General features: G+C 34.2%; 2 protein-coding genes across 3 annotated transcripts; one reads left to right on the top strand and one right to left on the bottom strand.

Annotated features, from left to right (window-relative positions):
• The first annotated feature begins 1,757 nt into the window (after positions 1-1,757).
• Positions 1,758-5,944, top strand: LOC125876937 (UDP-arabinose 4-epimerase 1-like). Of its 2 annotated transcripts, XM_049558229.1 has the most exons (11): positions 1,760-1,982; positions 2,844-2,894; positions 3,251-3,375; positions 3,499-3,612; positions 3,707-3,814; positions 3,947-4,038; positions 4,317-4,458; positions 4,629-4,723; positions 4,966-5,095; positions 5,210-5,354; positions 5,442-5,944. In XM_049558229.1, exons 3-11 carry the CDS (start codon positions 3,253-3,255, stop codon positions 5,657-5,659), a joined length of 1,167 nt encoding a protein of 388 aa, XP_049414186.1. In that variant the 5' UTR covers positions 1,760-1,982; positions 2,844-2,894; positions 3,251-3,252; the 3' UTR covers positions 5,660-5,944. The 2 variants fall into 2 exon arrangements, with proteins under 2 accessions (XP_049414187.1, XP_049414186.1); XM_049558230.1 differs by lacking the exon at positions 2,844-2,894 and having other exon boundaries at positions 1,758-1,982.
• A 1,206-nt stretch (positions 5,945-7,150) lies between these two features.
• Positions 7,151-14,974, bottom strand: LOC125875869 (heat shock 70 kDa protein 17). Its single transcript, XM_049556914.1, has 13 exons — positions 13,891-14,974; positions 12,271-12,430; positions 11,706-11,951; positions 11,461-11,597; positions 11,047-11,383; positions 10,730-10,891; positions 10,123-10,194; positions 9,950-10,050; positions 9,785-9,854; positions 8,901-8,957; positions 8,733-8,794; positions 7,755-7,827; positions 7,151-7,625 (listed from the first exon to the last, which is right to left on the bottom strand). Exons 1-13 carry the CDS (start codon positions 14,889-14,891, stop codon positions 7,431-7,433), a joined length of 2,673 nt encoding a protein of 890 aa, XP_049412871.1. The 5' UTR covers positions 14,892-14,974; the 3' UTR covers positions 7,151-7,430.
• Positions 14,975-18,651: the final 3,677 nt, after the last annotated feature.

Raw genomic sequence — 18,651 nt, 5'->3', positions numbered from 1 at the left:
TAAATATATATATATTAACAAAGATTATTAAAACCTTAGCATATTAGTTATCATTTGATCCAATGTCGTTATAGATTTTAGAGACATTTATAAAAGTGTTAATTGTCTTTAATTAAAAAATAGTAATATATATATATATATATATAAATTATTGCTAAAGATCATTTTTAATGTAGTGTATATTATTAAGCACATCTAATTTGTTAATCAATTAAAATGTGTACTTGTTCAATCCTTCTTAAAAAGATAAATAAAGTATGTGTTTGGTAAATTATATATTGTATTTATTTATTTTCTTAATTAGCGTAAAGTGAATTAAAATGATTCGTAAAATGAGATAAGAGAAATTATATGTTTAGTAAAATATCACAATGCTGAATCAAAATTTATCTATATTTGATAGACTAAAAGCACAAATTTTCCAAAAAAGATTAAACTTATTTTAAACATGGTGTTCCCTCTCTCTCTACAAAAATTTGCTCAATTTTATCCTTTTGAATCTACCTACTACTTCTCCTACGACATTTCCATATATATGAATTTGTGTTGAAATTGAGAGTCTGGAATTTTGAGTACTTTATTATAATATAGAAATTACACATTTGGCCGCTTGCCAAAAATAATTTCAACCTCTCATATATATTTTTACCATTTTAATTTATTTGTCGTATTTTTTTTTTGGTCTTTAGAAAAGAATATTCTTTTTTTAGCAACTCTTTAATTCTAACTTTTCATCCCGTGACATATTTAAGACAACAATCAGGTATTGTCCTTCTTCTGTGTGGATGACATTGCTTTCCCTAGTAATGGCTTAGCTTCTAAAAGACATTTTTGATATATTTGACATATTTTTAACTTATGACCACGTGATTCAAAAATCTTATTTACTTTCTTAAACTTTGTGTCAAGTTAAAAATAAGACAAAAATTTAAATGAATAAAATGTCTAGTTATATATTAAGGATTCATTTAGTATGAGGTAATCTATACGTATTCTCTCCGTCTCATTTTATGTGACACTCTTTTCGTCTATCTAAAAAAGAATGTACACTATAATTAAAAATAATTTAGCTTTAAAATTATCCGTTTACTCATAAATTTTTAATGAAATAATTTACTGTTACACAAATATCTAAGAATTGTTTTAGATCATAAATTTCAAAAGTCTTTCATTTTTTCTTAAATATTGTGTCAAGTCAAAATGTACCACATAGAATAAGACGAAGGAAATATTATTTAGTTTTGCAGATATTGATTATATTTATGTATTTGTTATTCTACCTTCTATCTTACCTAAAAACAGAGGGATCATAACACAAACTAAATATTGTATTAATATTATACCTGAATAATTTGTTTCCTAACTAACTAGCAAATATGTCATTACATATGCAAAATCTAATACCTACATAACTCACACACAAATCAGCTATCAAACATAAAACAACCCCTATATATACATAAAAAAAAATATTTATAGATTATTATTTTGATTGGTAAGCATAGAATCCTATTATTAAAAGGATACCATGAGATGATAATGATAAAATATATACAAGGAAAAGTCCAACAAATAAGAAAATGACATTTTCCCTCTCTCACACATAGATAGAGTCCCCTATAGACCAGGACAATTTTCACAGAGTTATTAGCAGAAGAAAAAGGAGAATCATCAATTAATGGTAAAAAATGACTAATGGCAGTTTTAATTAGGTGAAGTGTAACACAATTTAATTATTTATTAAATAGTTTTGTGGCTGCTTAATTAGTGTGAAGAACATGGTCCACTTTTCTTCCACTGCAATATATTTTCAGATTATCTAAATTTAAATTTATTTGACTTCTTCTTCTTTGTCTTTATATGCACTAAATTTCTTTCCTTTGCTTTTATAACATTAATAATAATTTTAATTACATATAACATAACATTGCAGCAGTTTTGGCTCAAGGACAAATTCTCTTCCTTTTCCTCTTTGCTTTCAGGTAAATTACCTTAATTTTATTTCTTCTTTTTTTGTGTTGATTATCTTGATTAGATTTTGCATGTGATTTATACATGGTTACAAATTTTTGGTGATGATTTTTTAATTTTAATTTAACTTGTTTGGTGAATTCTTGGTTCTTATTGCAGAAGTATTGTGTTTTTTTTATTTTTTTATTTTGATGTTTCTGGATTTTATTTAATTAATCTGTTGGTAAAAGCTTTGTTTCTTTGTTATGGAAATATGTGCATTGTTTTGTGTTGTTCAAATCAATTTCTGATGAATTAAAAAGGTTGTATTTTTATGTTATGTTCATGATCTTTTCCAGAGTGCAAGCTCTTTTATATTTTTAGATAATATACGATAGTTTTTTAGGTTGGAGTTAGGTGCTTTTATGAAGTACTGTGCTTGAATTGAATATTTGGATTATATATCTCTGTTGAGTCGAGGGTCTTTCAGAAACAACCTCTCTACCTCCACGAGGTAGTGGTAAGGTCTACTTACACTCTATCTTTCTCAAACTCCACTTAGTGGGATTTTATTGGATATGTTGTTGTTGTTGTTGATTGGATATCTCCCTTTTGGAAAAGGAAAACAAATACTAACTTTAATTGTATCATAGTTGATCCTAATTTGGCAATAAAAGTATGTTGACTTTTTGTGGCGGAGTCGGGATTTTCACTACGTGGTGTCAGAATATATAGAAGAAAAGCCAAGGGATTCAATGTCTACTGTATATATGTAAAAGATAATTTTGACTGGTGTAATTTTCTAGAGAAGAGGGTTCGAATGAACCGCCTTGCCCCTCTTAGCTCATCACCTATTGACTTTTCCTTTCTTGCATCTTTCTTTCTATCCGTAGGTCGGTTTCGCGCAGATAGATCATTGCCAGGGGAGATTGGTGCCCCTTGAGGTATGCCCTTCCGGTGCAACTGAATACTTTATTTATGTAAATCCTGTTCAAGAGGTTGATGATCATTTTTTAGTAGTTAGGATTATGTATGGGATGTTTAGATGGCTGGAATTCTGTGGCGTTCAATAGCTTATGGATTCTCAGGAAGGAATTTATGGACTAAAAAATTTTAGTATTAGATCCGGTAGCAGCACGATAATGCTATTATAAGAGTCTTAATTAAGTTTCGATCAGCTAGAATTTCTGAGTATCTTTGAATTGTCACGCGGTGAAATAATGCTGAAGAACTTAAATGTACATGGGGAAATATGAATTAAAACATCAATAACTAAAGATACTTGCATATTAATTTTCAGAAATGGATTTTGTGGAGTTGAAGAGACGGAGCAGCACTTCTAGGAGACTGCTCTTGCTTGCTGGCATTGCTGCAATTTGTTTGTTTATATTCAGAAATTCATCGAGTTTTAGTACCTCCGTCAAGGTGATAATTAGATCATGTCTTACAGTATTTACTTCACTATGAACAACTATTTTACAGTCCAAACTTACAATATATGTTTTAAGAATCTGGTGGTAATAGGCAATCCAAATTTGTTATTTTCAGTTCTCCCAACACGAACCAGGTGTAACTCATGTGTTAGTGACTGGAGGTGCTGGCTACATTGGTTCTCATGCTTCCCTTCGTCTCCTAAAGGATTCATATCGTGTAACTATAGTGGTATGCCCCCCCTTTTACATTTCAGACTCCGTTCAGGAGAATCAAGTTTTGGATGTTTATTTTAACCATGGTTTTTTTTTTCTTTTTCTGATAGGACAATCTTTCCCGTGGAAATATGGGCTCGGTAAAAGTTCTCCAGGAACTTTTCCCTGAACCAGGACGACTTCAGTTTATTTATGCTGATTTGGGAGATGCTGCTGCTGTATCCTGGATAATTTCTTTTCTTCTTTCGTGTTTTAGCTTCACAACTTATCTCCACTTCTAGTCTCTCTGTAGCGTTTTTCATATTGCTTCAATTATCGCCAGGACTTTTGATCCTTAACAGACGCCTTAGGTTAACAAGATCTTTTCACAAAATGCATTTGATGCTGTGATGCATTTTGCAGCTGTTGCATATGTTGGTGAAAGTACTCAAGAACCACTTAGGTACTTCTCGAATTATGAACCTCAAACTCTGTTGATTGGTCTTTCAGTTCGATGCATCTTCTAGCTACCTGAGAATGATAACTTTATGATTTAAAACAAAATTGTTGATCCTAGCTTACAACTAAATGCACAAGTCATAAATAAACTTTTTTCCCCAACTTATTCCTTGTTTTCGAGCTCTTCTTATATTTACGCATTTCTATGTAAGAGACGTGCTGCAGTTTTTTATTTCCGTTTTTTGTCTGTCTTGTAATAAATACTCTTTGAATACTTTGCAGGTATTATCATAACATCACATCAAATACTCTGCTTCTAGTTAAGGCAATGGCAGCACACGGTGTAAAGACACTAATCTATTCAAGTACCTGTGCAACATATGGAGAGCCTGAGAAAATGCCTATTACGGAAGTGACTCCACAAGTCAGTAACACTATTATTTACTTTGTTACGAACTTCATAGTTATATTGATGTTTCATTGGTAGTCTACGTCGTAGTGGAACAAGAGTTTGTTCCATTAGACATTTTTACATGTACCGATGTTTGGAATTTTTGTTTATTGATTCTACTGTTTAACTGTGAATACAAACAGTCCCCAATAAATCCATACGGAAAAGCAAAGAAAATGGCTGAAGATATCATACTGGACTTCTCAAAGACTTCAGATATGGCTGTCATGATTTTAAGGTTTGTGCTTTACTCTTTCATTATCTTGAAAAGGGACAGTCAGCTGCAATGAAGTGCATGCCTTTAGGAATGGTTTCGGTTCACCAACATGAGCAATGTCCGAGCACCTTTCATAATAATGCTAAGTAATAAGTAACCTTGAGAGTTTTCTGTGCCGGTGAACCTAAGTCTATTTCATCTCTTTGTACATGTACATTTGTCAATGCTAGTATATATCTGATGTTCTACCATATACTATTCAGGTACTTCAATGTGATTGGCTCGGATCCTGAAGGAAGGTTAGGAGAAGCTCCGCCCCCAGAATTACGTGAGCAAGGTCGGATATCTGGTGCTTGTTTTGATGCAGCCAGGGGCATAATTCCAGGATTGAAGGTAAGCTTTAATAATTGAATTGCTGAATGAATGTTGCATTTCAAAAACAGGCACAGCTTTATTGTTTATGTCTAAACGGAACGTAAAACTAAAATCTTTATATGGTGACTGCAGATAAGAGGAGTAGATTACACCACACCCGATGGCACTTGTGTAAGAGACTATATCGATGTGACTGACCTAATTGACGCTCATGTTAAAGCTCTCGAGCATGCTAAACCTAGCAAAGTTGGCATCTACAATGTCGGGACTGGAAAAGGTGCATGCACGGTTACTTTCTACTTACTACTCATAAACTATGTTTTGTCTACACGAGAAGTGATTTTGATGATCAAATATATTACAGGTAGTTCAGTGAAACAATTTGTGGAAGCTTGTAAAAAGGCAACAGGAGTTGACATAAAGATTGATTACCTTAGTAGACGTCCAGGAGACTACGCTGAAGTCTACAGTGATCCTTCTAAAATTAGACGTGAACTGAACTGGATCGCCAGATATTCACTGGAGGAGAGTTTAGCAATAGCATGGAGATGGCAAAAGGTACACAGAAATGGTTACAACTAAAGTCATTGCAGTTTTGCTAACCAGAGAACCTTAACGTGTTGTCGAGGAAAACAGGATTGGTTTTTTGCCAATTCTCACAACACCTTGTCAATATCAGATATCAATTCTCATTTTGTTATTTATAGCTATTACAGTTTGCTAGATGTATACCAACAAATAATTCTTGTTCATCAATAGGCATTTTAATTCCCACCAATATTGGATAACACAGTGTATGTATACATGAGACATAAAGTGACAACAAAATTGCTGCTGGGGAAATGAATATATTCACAGTTGATTCTATGCCATTTTTTGTTTTGTTTTTAAATTCTATGACTAATCAAATTGTGTTTCTTCATTTTATATCTTCTTGATCCATCTTAATTTATATTCACAATAATTTAACCTTAATATCAAACGATTAATATTTATATCTCAATTTTTAAATAATTAGGTTTCTGATATCATTGAATCAGTCGTTTTTCACTCCAAAAGAAAAAATCTCGACTGAAAATCATAAATCAAGCCACATAAATGAAGCGAACTTTTGGATATAAAAGTTTTTCTAAAAAAAAAAATATATTAGAAAATTAAAGTTATGTTTGAACATGAATTTAACTTGAGAAAAATTAATATTGTGTGTGGAAAAAAATTTCACTTGAAAAAATGATTAAAACTATTGATTTGAACATGAAACTCATCTTCAAAATTTAAAAAACCAGTCCAATATATAATCAAACGCTATTTTCTTAACTTAGATCTCAAAAATAAAAAAATAAAAATGGGATAGTTTCGCGTATATACGACCAACTCAACTAGTTTGCAGATAATGTAGACTACATTTCTACATAAAAATGGTCCAAAGGCCAAAAGTATCTGGTTGTTACTACCCAAACTCCAACCAGTTTTTTTTAAGATGTCTGCTACGGATACTTCCTATGGTTTATAGGTGAGAGAAGAGAGCACCACATCAAGTCAATATCAGTAGAAAGAGATGCTTCTAACTAATTATGTATGAGCCTTAAAGGAACTATATTCTCTTTGATCCCTTTCTGGAACCAGCCCTAGACTTCCTCTCTTGAACATTTTTCGGGGCTACTTTTTCAATTGCAAGTACTACTACGTCTAATTGGTTCTTCAGTGGATTGGCGAACAAAGAATTTAGAATGGAACAATAAAGAAATATAAGAACATTATTGTCGACTTATGGATCATCTACACACATGCTAAGAAAAAGTACGCCTTCCAATTCTCATCTCTTAAACACGAGATATTTCTTCCAATTTTGTGGAATGAGATACTTCACCAACGACATTTTTAAGACTTTGAATGAGAGCAGTTAAATTCTAGTGCAAAGCTCGTAAGCCCAGCATATCCAACGTTGAATTCTCTGTCGTAAAAGGGGCAACGAAAGGGAAGCCCAGCAAGAAAGAACGTTCATTGTTGCCTGTATAGATTCTCAGAAATTAGAAATATGTAATTTCAAGGGCAGGAGGGTGGCAAAAGGTATTCAAAGGAGGAGGAGCTAACAAAATTCTATTCTGCAGCCAAAAAATGGCGCATGAATATGTTCCCAATGTTCTACTTTAATAGTGTGATACAGAGAATGCTGATCAAGTGTAAGATCCCTTAGCATGTACTATTTGAACCCGACACTGCCCGGAGAGTGAGGACTTCCAAAGCATGGCAAGAAAAAGCATCCTATGGAGAAAGATGGGTTCACTCAGTATATACTTTACAATTAATTTGCATATAATCTAGCCTTTGATGTGTCGTTGTAGGATAATAATCATAACTCATCATGATCCGACTTTTCATCTGCGGATGCCTTCTCTGTCTCTGCAGCTGTTTGTTCTTTCTGGGAGGTACCCTCCTCAGAAGAGGATTTGCTAGTGTCTGCTTTCTCCTTGCTGTTTTCAGTTTCATTTTTCAAAGGCTTCTCAACCTTAGGCTTTGGCTTTGGTATTTTATTTACCTTGTTAACCTAATCCATGAAAAAGAGAGAGAGGATCAAGCACTGAAAGATAAAGCTTCATGCCTGGAATGAGTTGACTACCAATTTCTTGTTCAACTCTATCACTAGACCAAATTAACGAAGATTTACATCACGCACCTTGTCTTGAAGATCAAAAACCTTTACATATACTTCTTCAGAAGTAAATGCAGGCTTATCAGATCCAGGAGTGCTGTAGGAAAAGCAAAGGTGTTAAAACAGAGTGTATGAGAAAGGGGATAAAAAGGTTAGGAATATTTTCAGTTTCAAAAATAGAATAAAATTTTCTTAAAACAATATTATAGAATAGAGTGGACTGGACTTTCTTATACTTGCAAGCCAGACCACTGGGATATATGGGAAATAATTTTTATACCCATGACCTGATAATATTATATGTATTTTTTCTCCAGAAATATTAGGTATTACTATATGGATCATTTTATTTTTTTTGGGGAAGAACCAGCCAGCAAATGATATTTTATATTATTTTGCCACCAGAAATTCTAGGTACTGCTGCTCTAGCCACATCCCTACAATAGGGTTCAAACTACAGCTAACCCACACATCATGTGATGGGTCCTTGCCACTGAACAAAATCCCCAGGGGGGAACATTCTTAGAACACCCATTTTCTTCGTTTTTCTGGTCTTCCCATGCATCTTCCTTCTAAGGTCCCAATTGAATAGGGCAAATGTTAAATGAAAACCTACAAAGTTCCACCTTTCTCCCTCCTAATTCGGTTGAACGAAATACAGAACCAAATAAGAACACACAAACACATGTATATACAAATTGCAAATGTTCAAATCAAAGTGTATATGCTTCAACACCAAATCCACTAGATTTATTCTTTACAGACGGTATATCAGTCAGTATCACTTTCGGGAGTTCAATGGTTCAATAGTTTAATGAACAAGATGTTCCAAAAGGAAAACAACTTGCTATGTTCACTGGTTAAATTAAAAGCGGTAGTGGAAACAAACAGAGTAAGTACGAAAAGAAAAAGGGGAGAGGCAATAACATGGAGAGTGAACACACAAATGACCATATGAAAATAGGAAAAAGGTAAGAGAAATGAGAAGGAAAAAAAACTTACTCTTTCTGTTCAGCCTCCTTCTGATTTAACCATTTCTTCACTTTCTCAGCTTCATTTTGAACCTGCAAATATGACCCCTTTTAAACTTCCCAGTACGAACATAAAGAAGAGACATCTTAGCTTCTATTGTATCAAAATAGAAATATGCACAACAGCTGAAAAGAGTACCTCATCTATTTTTCCCTTAGGAAGCCATGATTTGTTGGTTTCCCATCCACGCACAATCTGAAGGTATCCAAGAAAGACATAAAAGGTAAACTGCAAGGGTCAAAGGCAATAAAGGATACAAAACTTTCCTAGCTGGCTAACAGCTTTGAAAATCACAGAAGGATTATTGCAAAGGAAGCCGGTTAATAAGTTCAGCATCAACAATGTAACTGAATCTTCTACTAATGCCAAAATGACAGTTATAGTACCAAATGTGAAATCATTGAAAACAGATGCAGGTTAATATCAATTTCATCCATACGTCTTCTGCACTTCAGATCTAGAAAATACCCATGGCAATTATCACCTCAAACATTGCCTCAAAGCATGCAGCTTATTTTCCCACATCCCCGCTTGAAGAACTTCAGTGCCAACTTACAGTTTGATGTGCTGGTGCTAACTAGTAATTTTTCTTAAACATACTAATTTCGCCATTTCCTTCAGAAAACAAACAAACAGATACTCCCTCTGTTTCAGTTTGCTTGACTTAGTTTGACTCGGCACGGAGTTTGAGGAAAAAAAAGAACTTTGAATCTTGTGGTCTTAAACTAAATATATGTGTAATGTACCAAAATGCCCTTTGATTTTGTGATCTTAAATATGCCATGTATGATATTGGGTGTAAAGAGTGACTAAATAAAGAAGGCATTCTTTTTGAAACAGATCTAAAGCAAGACAAACAAATTGACACGGAGGGAGTCCTATTTACTGTCCACCTATCTATAGATACCACCATAACACAAATAAGACACTCTTTCAAACTTACATTCTGCACTTCATGATGCAAAGAATTTGACCAAACAGAGCAGAAGAGTGTTACTGGAACAAGAAATTAAACTTCCTACCTGTTGCACTTCATTAAGGTATTTGCGAGCATGATCAGATGCAGCAGGGCGTGCAGTAAGTTCTTTATGTCTGCACAAAAAATTACATTCAACATAACTACCTAACCTTGTACAAAAAAGTAACTACAATTTAGCCTTTGAGTTCAGTTGATACTAGGAGCAGACCTGAAAAATATGGGATCCCCAATAGCTTTCAATTTATCTAAATGCTCTTGAAACTGGGTGGCAGAAGCATCTTCACCATCTGTGTACAACCATTCTTGTACCTGAAAAACTCCATTTAGTATATTTACGATAAACACATATGACAAACCATGGAAAAAGGGAAATAGGCAAACCTCATCAAGTTTCTCAATAAAGGACTGGCGCTCTTGACTGGTTGATATTTTCACAAAATCTCCAGATTCAAGCTGGTACATGAGCACATTCAACATTAGAAAAAGAAAGATAAAGTGATCTATTAATCAGTTCCATGTGATCAATCAGTGAATAAAAATGCTGATGCAAAAGAGCGATGCCACTGGAAGCAAAATGATATAAAGTGCATTACAAGAAGAAAAAGAGGCCAAGAAGCTAAGAGCGATCCACAAGGTTACAACATCTAGGAAACAATATCACCAGAGCAACAGAGTAAGTTCTGCATCTGTGTATATGTTTCATCTGAGGGCTCAAAAGCATCAGTTTAACAAAAGGATATTTCAGGAGAATCTTGAAGCATGGGTATGTGCTTAAAAACTGTTGCAGGAAAGATTTGTCTAGCTGCAAAGCAGTTACTCTAAGCTAGAGGAAAACACATATTAACAAATCGAACAAGTGTATGCAATTGGAACCAAAAATAGGAAAATCAAGAATACACATAAGGCATTCTAGTTTCCAGAGCTGACCGGATCAGGTGTCTACATAATCACAAGCATGGGCAAGAGTTAGTGATATAAGCCCTCAAACCTTGTCTCTTGTATCATATATGTATCCTTCCAAGCTATTCTTCAATTCAGCCGTTCTTCTTCTTTCTTCGTCTTTTTTGTCCAGTGCTTCCAATTTGCTTTTAGCTTCACTAAAAGATTCTTTTGAAAGAGGTGCTCCTGGCCCAGTAGTCTTCTCATCAATCTACATGAACAAAGACATCTCAAGGATAAGACTGGTTAAAAACATCATAACACTACGATATTTCTAAAATAACATTTTTCCCTGGCACCTAATGGCAATCGATAAAGAAGGGGATGAAAAATAGATTCCCCTGCAGATGATTAAGTTTAGAAGACCTTAAGTGGAACTCGGAAAGTCCGTTTCTTCAGCTTCTTCTCTATAACAGGACTTATGGTGCTAGAATCATTTGTACCAGGATCAGAGGTGTTACTATTAACAGTGTCCGTATTCAACTTTTCATCGCTTTCCTCTGTACTAGTGGGGCCACTTTCAGTTGATGTGTTCACAGAAGCAGAGGTCGAGTTGTCCACTGTCAGATTCTTTAGTGGAACTTCGACCCATTCAGTTATTTCAATAACAGCATCTGCTCGATCTAATGAAAATATTCCACTTCTACTAAGTGAGAAATGTAAATTAGCCTTGACAGGGGCAGAAAGATTCCGTGATGCATACCTAAAAATAGGAAAAGCACAAAACTCAGAATAATAGATCACCAAACACCATTTGATCCAGATATCAGTGATTCTTACTTCTCGCTGGCATCAGTAAGACCTGACACTGCATACTGAGCAAATGTACGTGAAGTAGTTCCAGGTGGCAAGAAGTCATCGCTTTCATACGCTAGTGAAACATCAAAATCCTTTTTGTGAACAATAGATCTGAACATCTGCAGATCGATCACACGATGGGACATAAAACTGTCATGTGTTAAGTATGTTCCTTAATAACCTATTGTTCACCAACAATATACAGTCAAAACAAATTTTTGATATACCTTGCTAGGTAGTTTCTTCATACGTGGTATGGTCAACTGTTTGGTGCTTTCATCTTTAGGAAGATCTGGACCATCTACTTCAATCACATATCCATATGGAGAACCATCAATCATTCCCAATTTACGATTCAATTTGATTCCATCACTTATATTAGCAGCATGCAATGATGCCCCAAGTGTAATTGCTTCATCGGAGTCCAAGTGTCTGTCCAGTTCTTTCCTTCCAAGAAATTCCTGCAGCTTAGCCTGCAATCGAGGAATGTAAATTTTATTTTCAAGAAAACAATTAGTGTTCTCACAACTCCTAAATCGATCATGATACAAGCAATGATGTCTAAATCAACATTGACTCGACCGCAGATAAAGATAATGCTACAGATTCGACGGCAAGAAACTCCACCAGCCAACAAGAAAACATTTATTTTATCCTTATTATAGTAAGTCATTAGCAACCAAACACTTACCTTGTGTTTACAAGTATATGACAACTGCATATATGTATATTTTTACTGTGGTTAGTAGACCTAGACCTTAACTTTGTTAAGAAAAGAGCAGTGACTCAGACCTGCAATTTTGGCACCCTAGTGGCACCTCCAATCAACTCCACTGCATAAATGTCTTCTATTTTCAAACCAGAATGAGTAAGAACTTCCTTCAATGGTACAAGAGCTTTTTCCCACAAATCGGCACATAACTCTTCAAACTTCTCACGGGTTATTGAGCTCCTGCGACAAAATAAATTCCTGATGAGCGAATAAATGAAAAACAAGTGAAAAATACTAGTTGAATATCACTCTTCTGCCTCTTCCAGATTTGTATGCAAGCCAGGACATACACATAAGTCACACATAAGAGGAAGAGTACTCCTATATGTATTAGATAGCAACACTATTCATGCAGGAGCAGAACTTTCTTATCAAAAATGGAATTGAGCATTTGATCATGTCAACTAGAGATAAACATAATCCGTGTCATATTAACTAAAAATATGAAGAAACACGTGCAAACATGGAGAAACACAAAAGAGAAACAAATAATTTACAGAGCACTGCAGTTTGATGTATTTCCCCAGAGAATCAGTTTTAAATTAATAACATAAGTTATACAGCACAGAATCAGAGGGAATGTGACAGCATCAACTTTCAACTACACCTCGCCCTCAAGCCCTATTTCACCTTTCACATATGCCATTTTATATAAGAATAGAAGCATTTTCTTCATTATTCTGTTCGCCTTTTCAAATTCTTAACTCTCTCATAAGCTGAACAGCTGATCCTTCACCTCAACTACATGTGTTAATCATTATTACATGCATCTCATGTTAAATATTGAGTAACCAAAAGTTCTGAAAAGTAAATAAAATAGAAACAATTACAGGGACAAAAAAATGTAAAATCAAGTAAAGTTGCATTTGTGTAAATCCCATAGCAAGATCAGCTTGAGAAATAAAATGGCAGTAGAAGTGTTTGACCAAACCCTATCCCAGGATTTGGATCAATTTTATTTTAATGAGGCTTACTTCATGCACAAAGTGCTAATTCCCTGATTTGGGGTTAAGGGTATAGTGAGTGTAACCATATAGGGTTATACTTCTATCTAAGCAAGAGATTTCTTTGGTCAATTTTTCTTGCTTAGGCAAAGTTGATAAACCTAGCCTGGTCCAAAATATCTCTGGCAAGCTACAGTGGTCAAGGTGCCAAAAGTAGGACCTGGCCCCTATGTGCCGATTAATAATTCATCTCAGGGTACATGAACTTCTCAAATGTACCCTAGATTTAGTGAAAGGCTGAAAAAAAGAAAAGAAATTGCAACAGTAATGCTTAAATTTAAAAGAAGCAGTTACAGCAAGAGCCTATTCCTTTGAAAAGTAGCTTCATCCCATGTCAAGCACATGGACTCAAATCTCTTGTAGTGTTCATCACAAGCAAAACATGAAATAGCATAGCTTGTGGCCTGTGGGTATACAGTACTAAGTCTCACCCAGAATCAGCATAAAATTTCCCCAAGCCTTACCTATAGTAGACAGGATTATCTGATCATCTTTCTCTGGATAAGGTGAAATCTTTCACTTATTAACAGCACATAGCAGAGCTAAAGATAAATTTCAGAACTAAAACTACCAACTAATTGATGAACTACAAGAAAACAAGAAAGCGTGTGGATAAAAAAGGGACAACAAACTTACCTAAAATCCCGATCATCATAAATAGATTCAACTGAAATTGGAGCTGCTGTGTTTGCACTAAGAATTTCCTTTGTTCGTTTGACTTGCTTCTTCAACTTTGCCATTGCCTTTGGAGACTTCCTTATGTCAACCCCATTTCCTACCTGTTTATTGAACTCATCTGCAAAGTGCTCCACCAATCTTAGTTCCATATGTTCTCCTCCCAGCTCCGCATCCCATCTAACATCCTTGACCTGAAATTGGTTAGCTGATACAGTCTTCCCAAACTCCTTAGTATTATAAGCAGAGAAATACACCAAGGCAGCATATGTACTACCCGCACCCATATCATAGAAAATCACATGCCTTGAACCATTAGAAAAATCTTTATCAATCCCATACTGCAACGCTGCACCAGAATGTTCATTCACAAGCGCCAACACATTAATACCAGCCAATTCCGCAGCAACAAGCAGCCCTTTCCTCTCCGCTACTCCCATATACGGAGGCACAGTCACCACAGCATCCTTCACCGGTGTTCCCCTAGTATGCGCTTCCGCCAATCCAAGAGCATACTTGAACAACATCGCTACCAACTCCTCCGCCGTAAAATTACCATTTTCAGTTTTAAAAACCGCCACATTCCGCGATTCCTCGGGAGAAATGTCGTAACTCAGGTAAAGAGATTCTAGGGTTTTGGAAACGTGGGAAAAGGGTTTTGATATTAGATCACGGAGATGAGAATAGACCTTGTTTGGATAACGAGCGACGATTCCAGAAGCTTCTTCACCGATGAGGCGACTCCCGGAGTGAAATGCGACGAGTGAGGGAGTTTTCCGTTTGGACATTTCGTTAATCGCTATAGAGATTGGAGGTTGTCCGGGTTTTAGGTTAACCACGGCGACTTTGAACCATTCTGATCCCAGATCTATGCTGGAAACTGCAGATTGAGATGGAATCGGATTGAGCAAAAACAAGGATAGGAATATCCCTAACCGAAACAACATATTCTTCGCCGGCATCGGAAAATCGGAGTTAATAGGACAAAGATCTCCGGTGAAAATTCAAAAATTGGGAAGACGAAATTTCAGCAGCAGAAGAACTTAGGATATATATACCGTTGGGGTTACAGGTGGAAAGTGCATCTACTGACCAATAAGAATTTGACATGTGGAATAATGTACACGTGGCGTGATATGTGACGCCGGGTGTGTTGGTTTTTGCTGTTGGCGTGGCTTCGTCACAGAATTTTTGAAGTTTCTAGGGAGTTCCCATTATTATTATTTTTTCTAGGGACAAATTTGCAAAAGTTTGTCGGGTAATAATAAGTAGTACAAGTTTGTTTTTTTTTAGTTTGATAAAAACTGGAAATATCCCAAATATTAAGAACAAATTTCATGTAACACACTAGTATATGGCTTGAAGAGATAGTTTCAAAAATTACATATTTTTATTCGAGTTTTAAATTAGATATATTGTATTGAAGTGTGATTTACATGTATCTGATTATTATCTTTCTCGCTCGTCTTTAATTTCTTCTCTCTTACTCGATCACTTTTTATATCGTTCCTCTCTTTTTTGTATTTGTGTTTACATTTCATGTATGTATATGTGTGTTCAATATCAATTTCTAAGAGTTTTTTTGTTAGAACTAGAGTACATGTATCAGACTATTTATGCATAAGCTTGTATTAATTCTTTCTATGAGTATATATATATCCATGTATCCGGTATCAATTTTGAAAGCATGCATGTATATATGTATGGATTATTCATGTATCTAATATCAAATATGCGCTGATATATCAAGTGTATATGTGCATAAATATATACTTAGAAGAAGAAAAAAAAAAGACCATAACAATAATATTATTCTTGTTGACTTTCAAACATAAATACTCATATCTTATTTCGAATTTAATCAATCAAATATTGATTTGCAATTAATTAATAACACGATCAAGCTTGACCATAAACATGACTAAAAAAGAAGGAAATTAAGAAGGAGGAGGAGAAGATGAAGATAGAGAGAGAAGGAAACAAAAGAGTGAAGAGAAGAAACATGCGAGAGGGAGGACGAAAGAGGCAAGAGAGAAGAGTGATAAGGAGGAGACAGTTTATGCAATCTGCTAGAAAATAGTGTGTGATTGTATAATTTTTTAAAAGTTGTGTGTAGTTTAATAGATATACTATAGATATTTGGTGATATATGTAATTTTTCCTAATATTAACTAAATTTCGGAATCAATATTCGTGAAAAAGACAGCATAGTCTCCTGGAGTGTTATGAGGTACTAGGTTATAGTATCCCTATTTTTTTAAAAATTATCTATCAAAGAGAAACAAATAAAAGACTCTCACAAAAATTCTTGTAAAATCTTTTTGGAATATTTACAAAATTGAATCCCAATACTATACTATTAAATAAGTGAAGAATAATTCTAGTAATTAAGAAAACGAATATACTAAACATAGGATCTTCTAAATCTTAGGATGAAAGTTCCAAAATATTCTCTACTAAAATTGTGCCATGCTTATTTTCGAGCTATATCTTCTTCTTTTTTAATTTGTATTGCAAATACTCCACATAATTTGGTTTTCTTGATGAATATACTAAAAGTGATTGAAAATTGATGACTTATTTTTGTGTAAGAAAAGCTTTGTTAATTACTTCTTTTTTAAAAAATATTTTTCCCTCTCGTGGATTCGATCTATTTGTCATATTTAAACACCTTTAAATGAAAGAATATAATAAAAGAGAAAGAAATGTCAAGATTCATAGCAACAAAAGATATGCATTTCGAATTGACTTGTTTTGAAATTTATAATTGATTTTCTAGATTAAGACATAATTTGTTTTCGTTAAAATTAAAATGTTTGAATCTAAATGCATATTTGAATATCAAAGTGTACATTAAGATTCAAAGGTCTGAATCTGAATATTAAGATATTGCATAATCTGAATACTAAGTAGTTAAGACGCTTTATTTTCTCAACAATGTATAAATTTTATCTTTGTTTATATAAGATTGAAGTGTCAAAAACACACATAAATTATTGAGAGTATGAGTTTCATACATAAACTAACACTCATTAGTTTAAAAACATACAACTCTTTTGTTACACTCTTGATAGGGTCAGAGACGCCTCAACAAGTTTGGGGCCTAAAGCCAAACTTCATAGTGAGACCTTATTATTTTTTTAGTTGTCTTATATAAATTGAATAGTTATAAGATACCCAATGTAATCTTACAAGTGAAGTCTCAGGAAGGTAAGATATACACAGATCTTATAAAGTAAGAATGCAATTAATTAATGAAAATTTTCAATAAAAAATATAATGTAGAATTAGAGTAATAAAATCCGACTCACAAATTAAAAAATAAGAATAATGATATTGAAATAGTTGCTTCGAATTTGATAAGTTGATACAATATCACGATCCAAAACGAGTCATGAGTGTCACCCTCACTTAACCTTCGAGGTGGCGAACCAGCGAATTCAAACCCCAACTAATATAAATTGTTCAACTTACGAAATACAACCATAATGCGAAAACTCAAAAACTTATTAATGTAAGAAACAAAACTTCACTAGAGTCTATTAAATATCGTTTTCCAAAACCTGAAAGTTGTCACACCAAGGACATCTAATTCAAAAATACCAAGTCATAGAGTATTAAAGACACCAGAATAAATAAATAAAATAATTTGTGTCCGAAAACAAAGGATATCATGCCATGACCGAGAGAATCCAACACGAGATAGAATGAATAACTCACTATGGAACCTGATAAGATGGAGAATGGCTAGAGTTGAGGGCGAGTCGAAGTCGCTAGTACACTTGTTGCACTCCACAAAGGAAACGAAGAAAATACAAGTAGGGGTTAGTACAGGGCAACTTGTACTGAGTAGATATCATTGACTGACTCAAAATAGAAACCAATATGCATAAAGTAATAACATGAAATCAACTATAACTCTTAGCAAGTGGCAAACAACAAACAACATGAACAAGTGACAACAATATTGTAGCTAGTACGTAATTAGTCACAATATCAAGAACACACATGAGGACTCATTCCTCCACATCACGATCTTTTGGGAAATGAGCTTTTTGAGCTTGAGTACATTAAATTATTTTAATATGTTTTTATTTAATGTTTCCGTGCGGAACGTGACACCCGATCCAATCATTTTGTGTCGCCTCGTGCCACTCGATCCAAATATATCGTGTCGTCTCGCATAATATTTTTTTTTTCATTTTTAACCCTCCCCGCATAGACCCGCTCCGCATGAACATACCCCACATAATTTTTTTAATATTTTTTTTCTAGTTAAGTTTAATACTAAAAATAAAATTTATAAAAACAAATTCATTTTTTCATTAAGTTGTATTAATTTAATAGGATTGTGACTTAAAATTTTATTTTTAGAGGTCAATTGGGAAACATGTAAGAAATTTAATTTGTTTTTATTGAACCATTTTCATTTACTATCTTGAATATTTTAGTAGTTTTAAAGAAATTATCTAAATAAAATAATGCTCTATCACTCTTATAACATGTGAAAAAAATTAAAATTAAGTTTAAACCCACATAAAACTACATATACCCGCAATCCGCCCCGCATCCCACCCGCCCCACCCGCATAGCCTTAAATCTGCCCTACCCCGCATCCGCCCCGCCCCGCCCCATTGCCATCCCTATCACGAGTGGTACCCACACTTAACCTTCCAGGTGGACGAACCAACGAATTCAACCCCAACTTATATTAATTGTTCA

This window comes from Solanum stenotomum, chromosome 9 (genome assembly GCF_019186545.1).
Source record: "Solanum stenotomum isolate F172 chromosome 9, ASM1918654v1, whole genome shotgun sequence".
NCBI classification, from domain to species: Eukaryota; Viridiplantae; Streptophyta; class Magnoliopsida; order Solanales; family Solanaceae; genus Solanum; species Solanum stenotomum.
The sequence above is the reverse complement of the archived record's forward strand: the minus strand, read 5'-3'. Positions and strand labels throughout refer to the sequence as shown.

What these genes read in the sequence shown, in the direction of transcription:
- LOC125876937 (XM_049558230.1), top strand. Translation starts at nt 3,253, where the DNA reads ATGGATTTTGTGGAGTTGAAGAGACGGAGCAGCACTTCTAGGAGACTG. An exon ending in ATGGCTGTCATGATTTTAAG is followed by an intron (nt 4,724 to 4,965) that starts GTTTGTGCTTTA and finishes TATACTATTCAG; the next exon opens with GTACTTCAATGTGATTGGCT. An exon ending in GCATAATTCCAGGATTGAAG is followed by an intron (nt 5,096 to 5,209) that starts GTAAGCTTTAAT and finishes TGGTGACTGCAG; the next exon opens with ATAAGAGGAGTAGATTACAC.
- LOC125875869 (XM_049556914.1), bottom strand. Translation starts at nt 14,891, where the DNA reads ATGCCGGCGAAGAATATGTTGTTTCGGTTAGGGATATTCCTATCCTTG. An exon ending in CTTTCCGAGTTCCACTTAAG is followed by an intron (nt 10,892 to 11,046) that starts GTCTTCTAAACT and finishes TTGTTCATGTAG; the next exon opens with ATTGATGAGAAGACTACTGG. An exon ending in CTAAGGGAAAAATAGATGAG is followed by an intron (nt 8,795 to 8,900) that starts GTACTCTTTTCA and finishes TCATATTTGCAG; the next exon opens with GTTCAAAATGAAGCTGAGAA.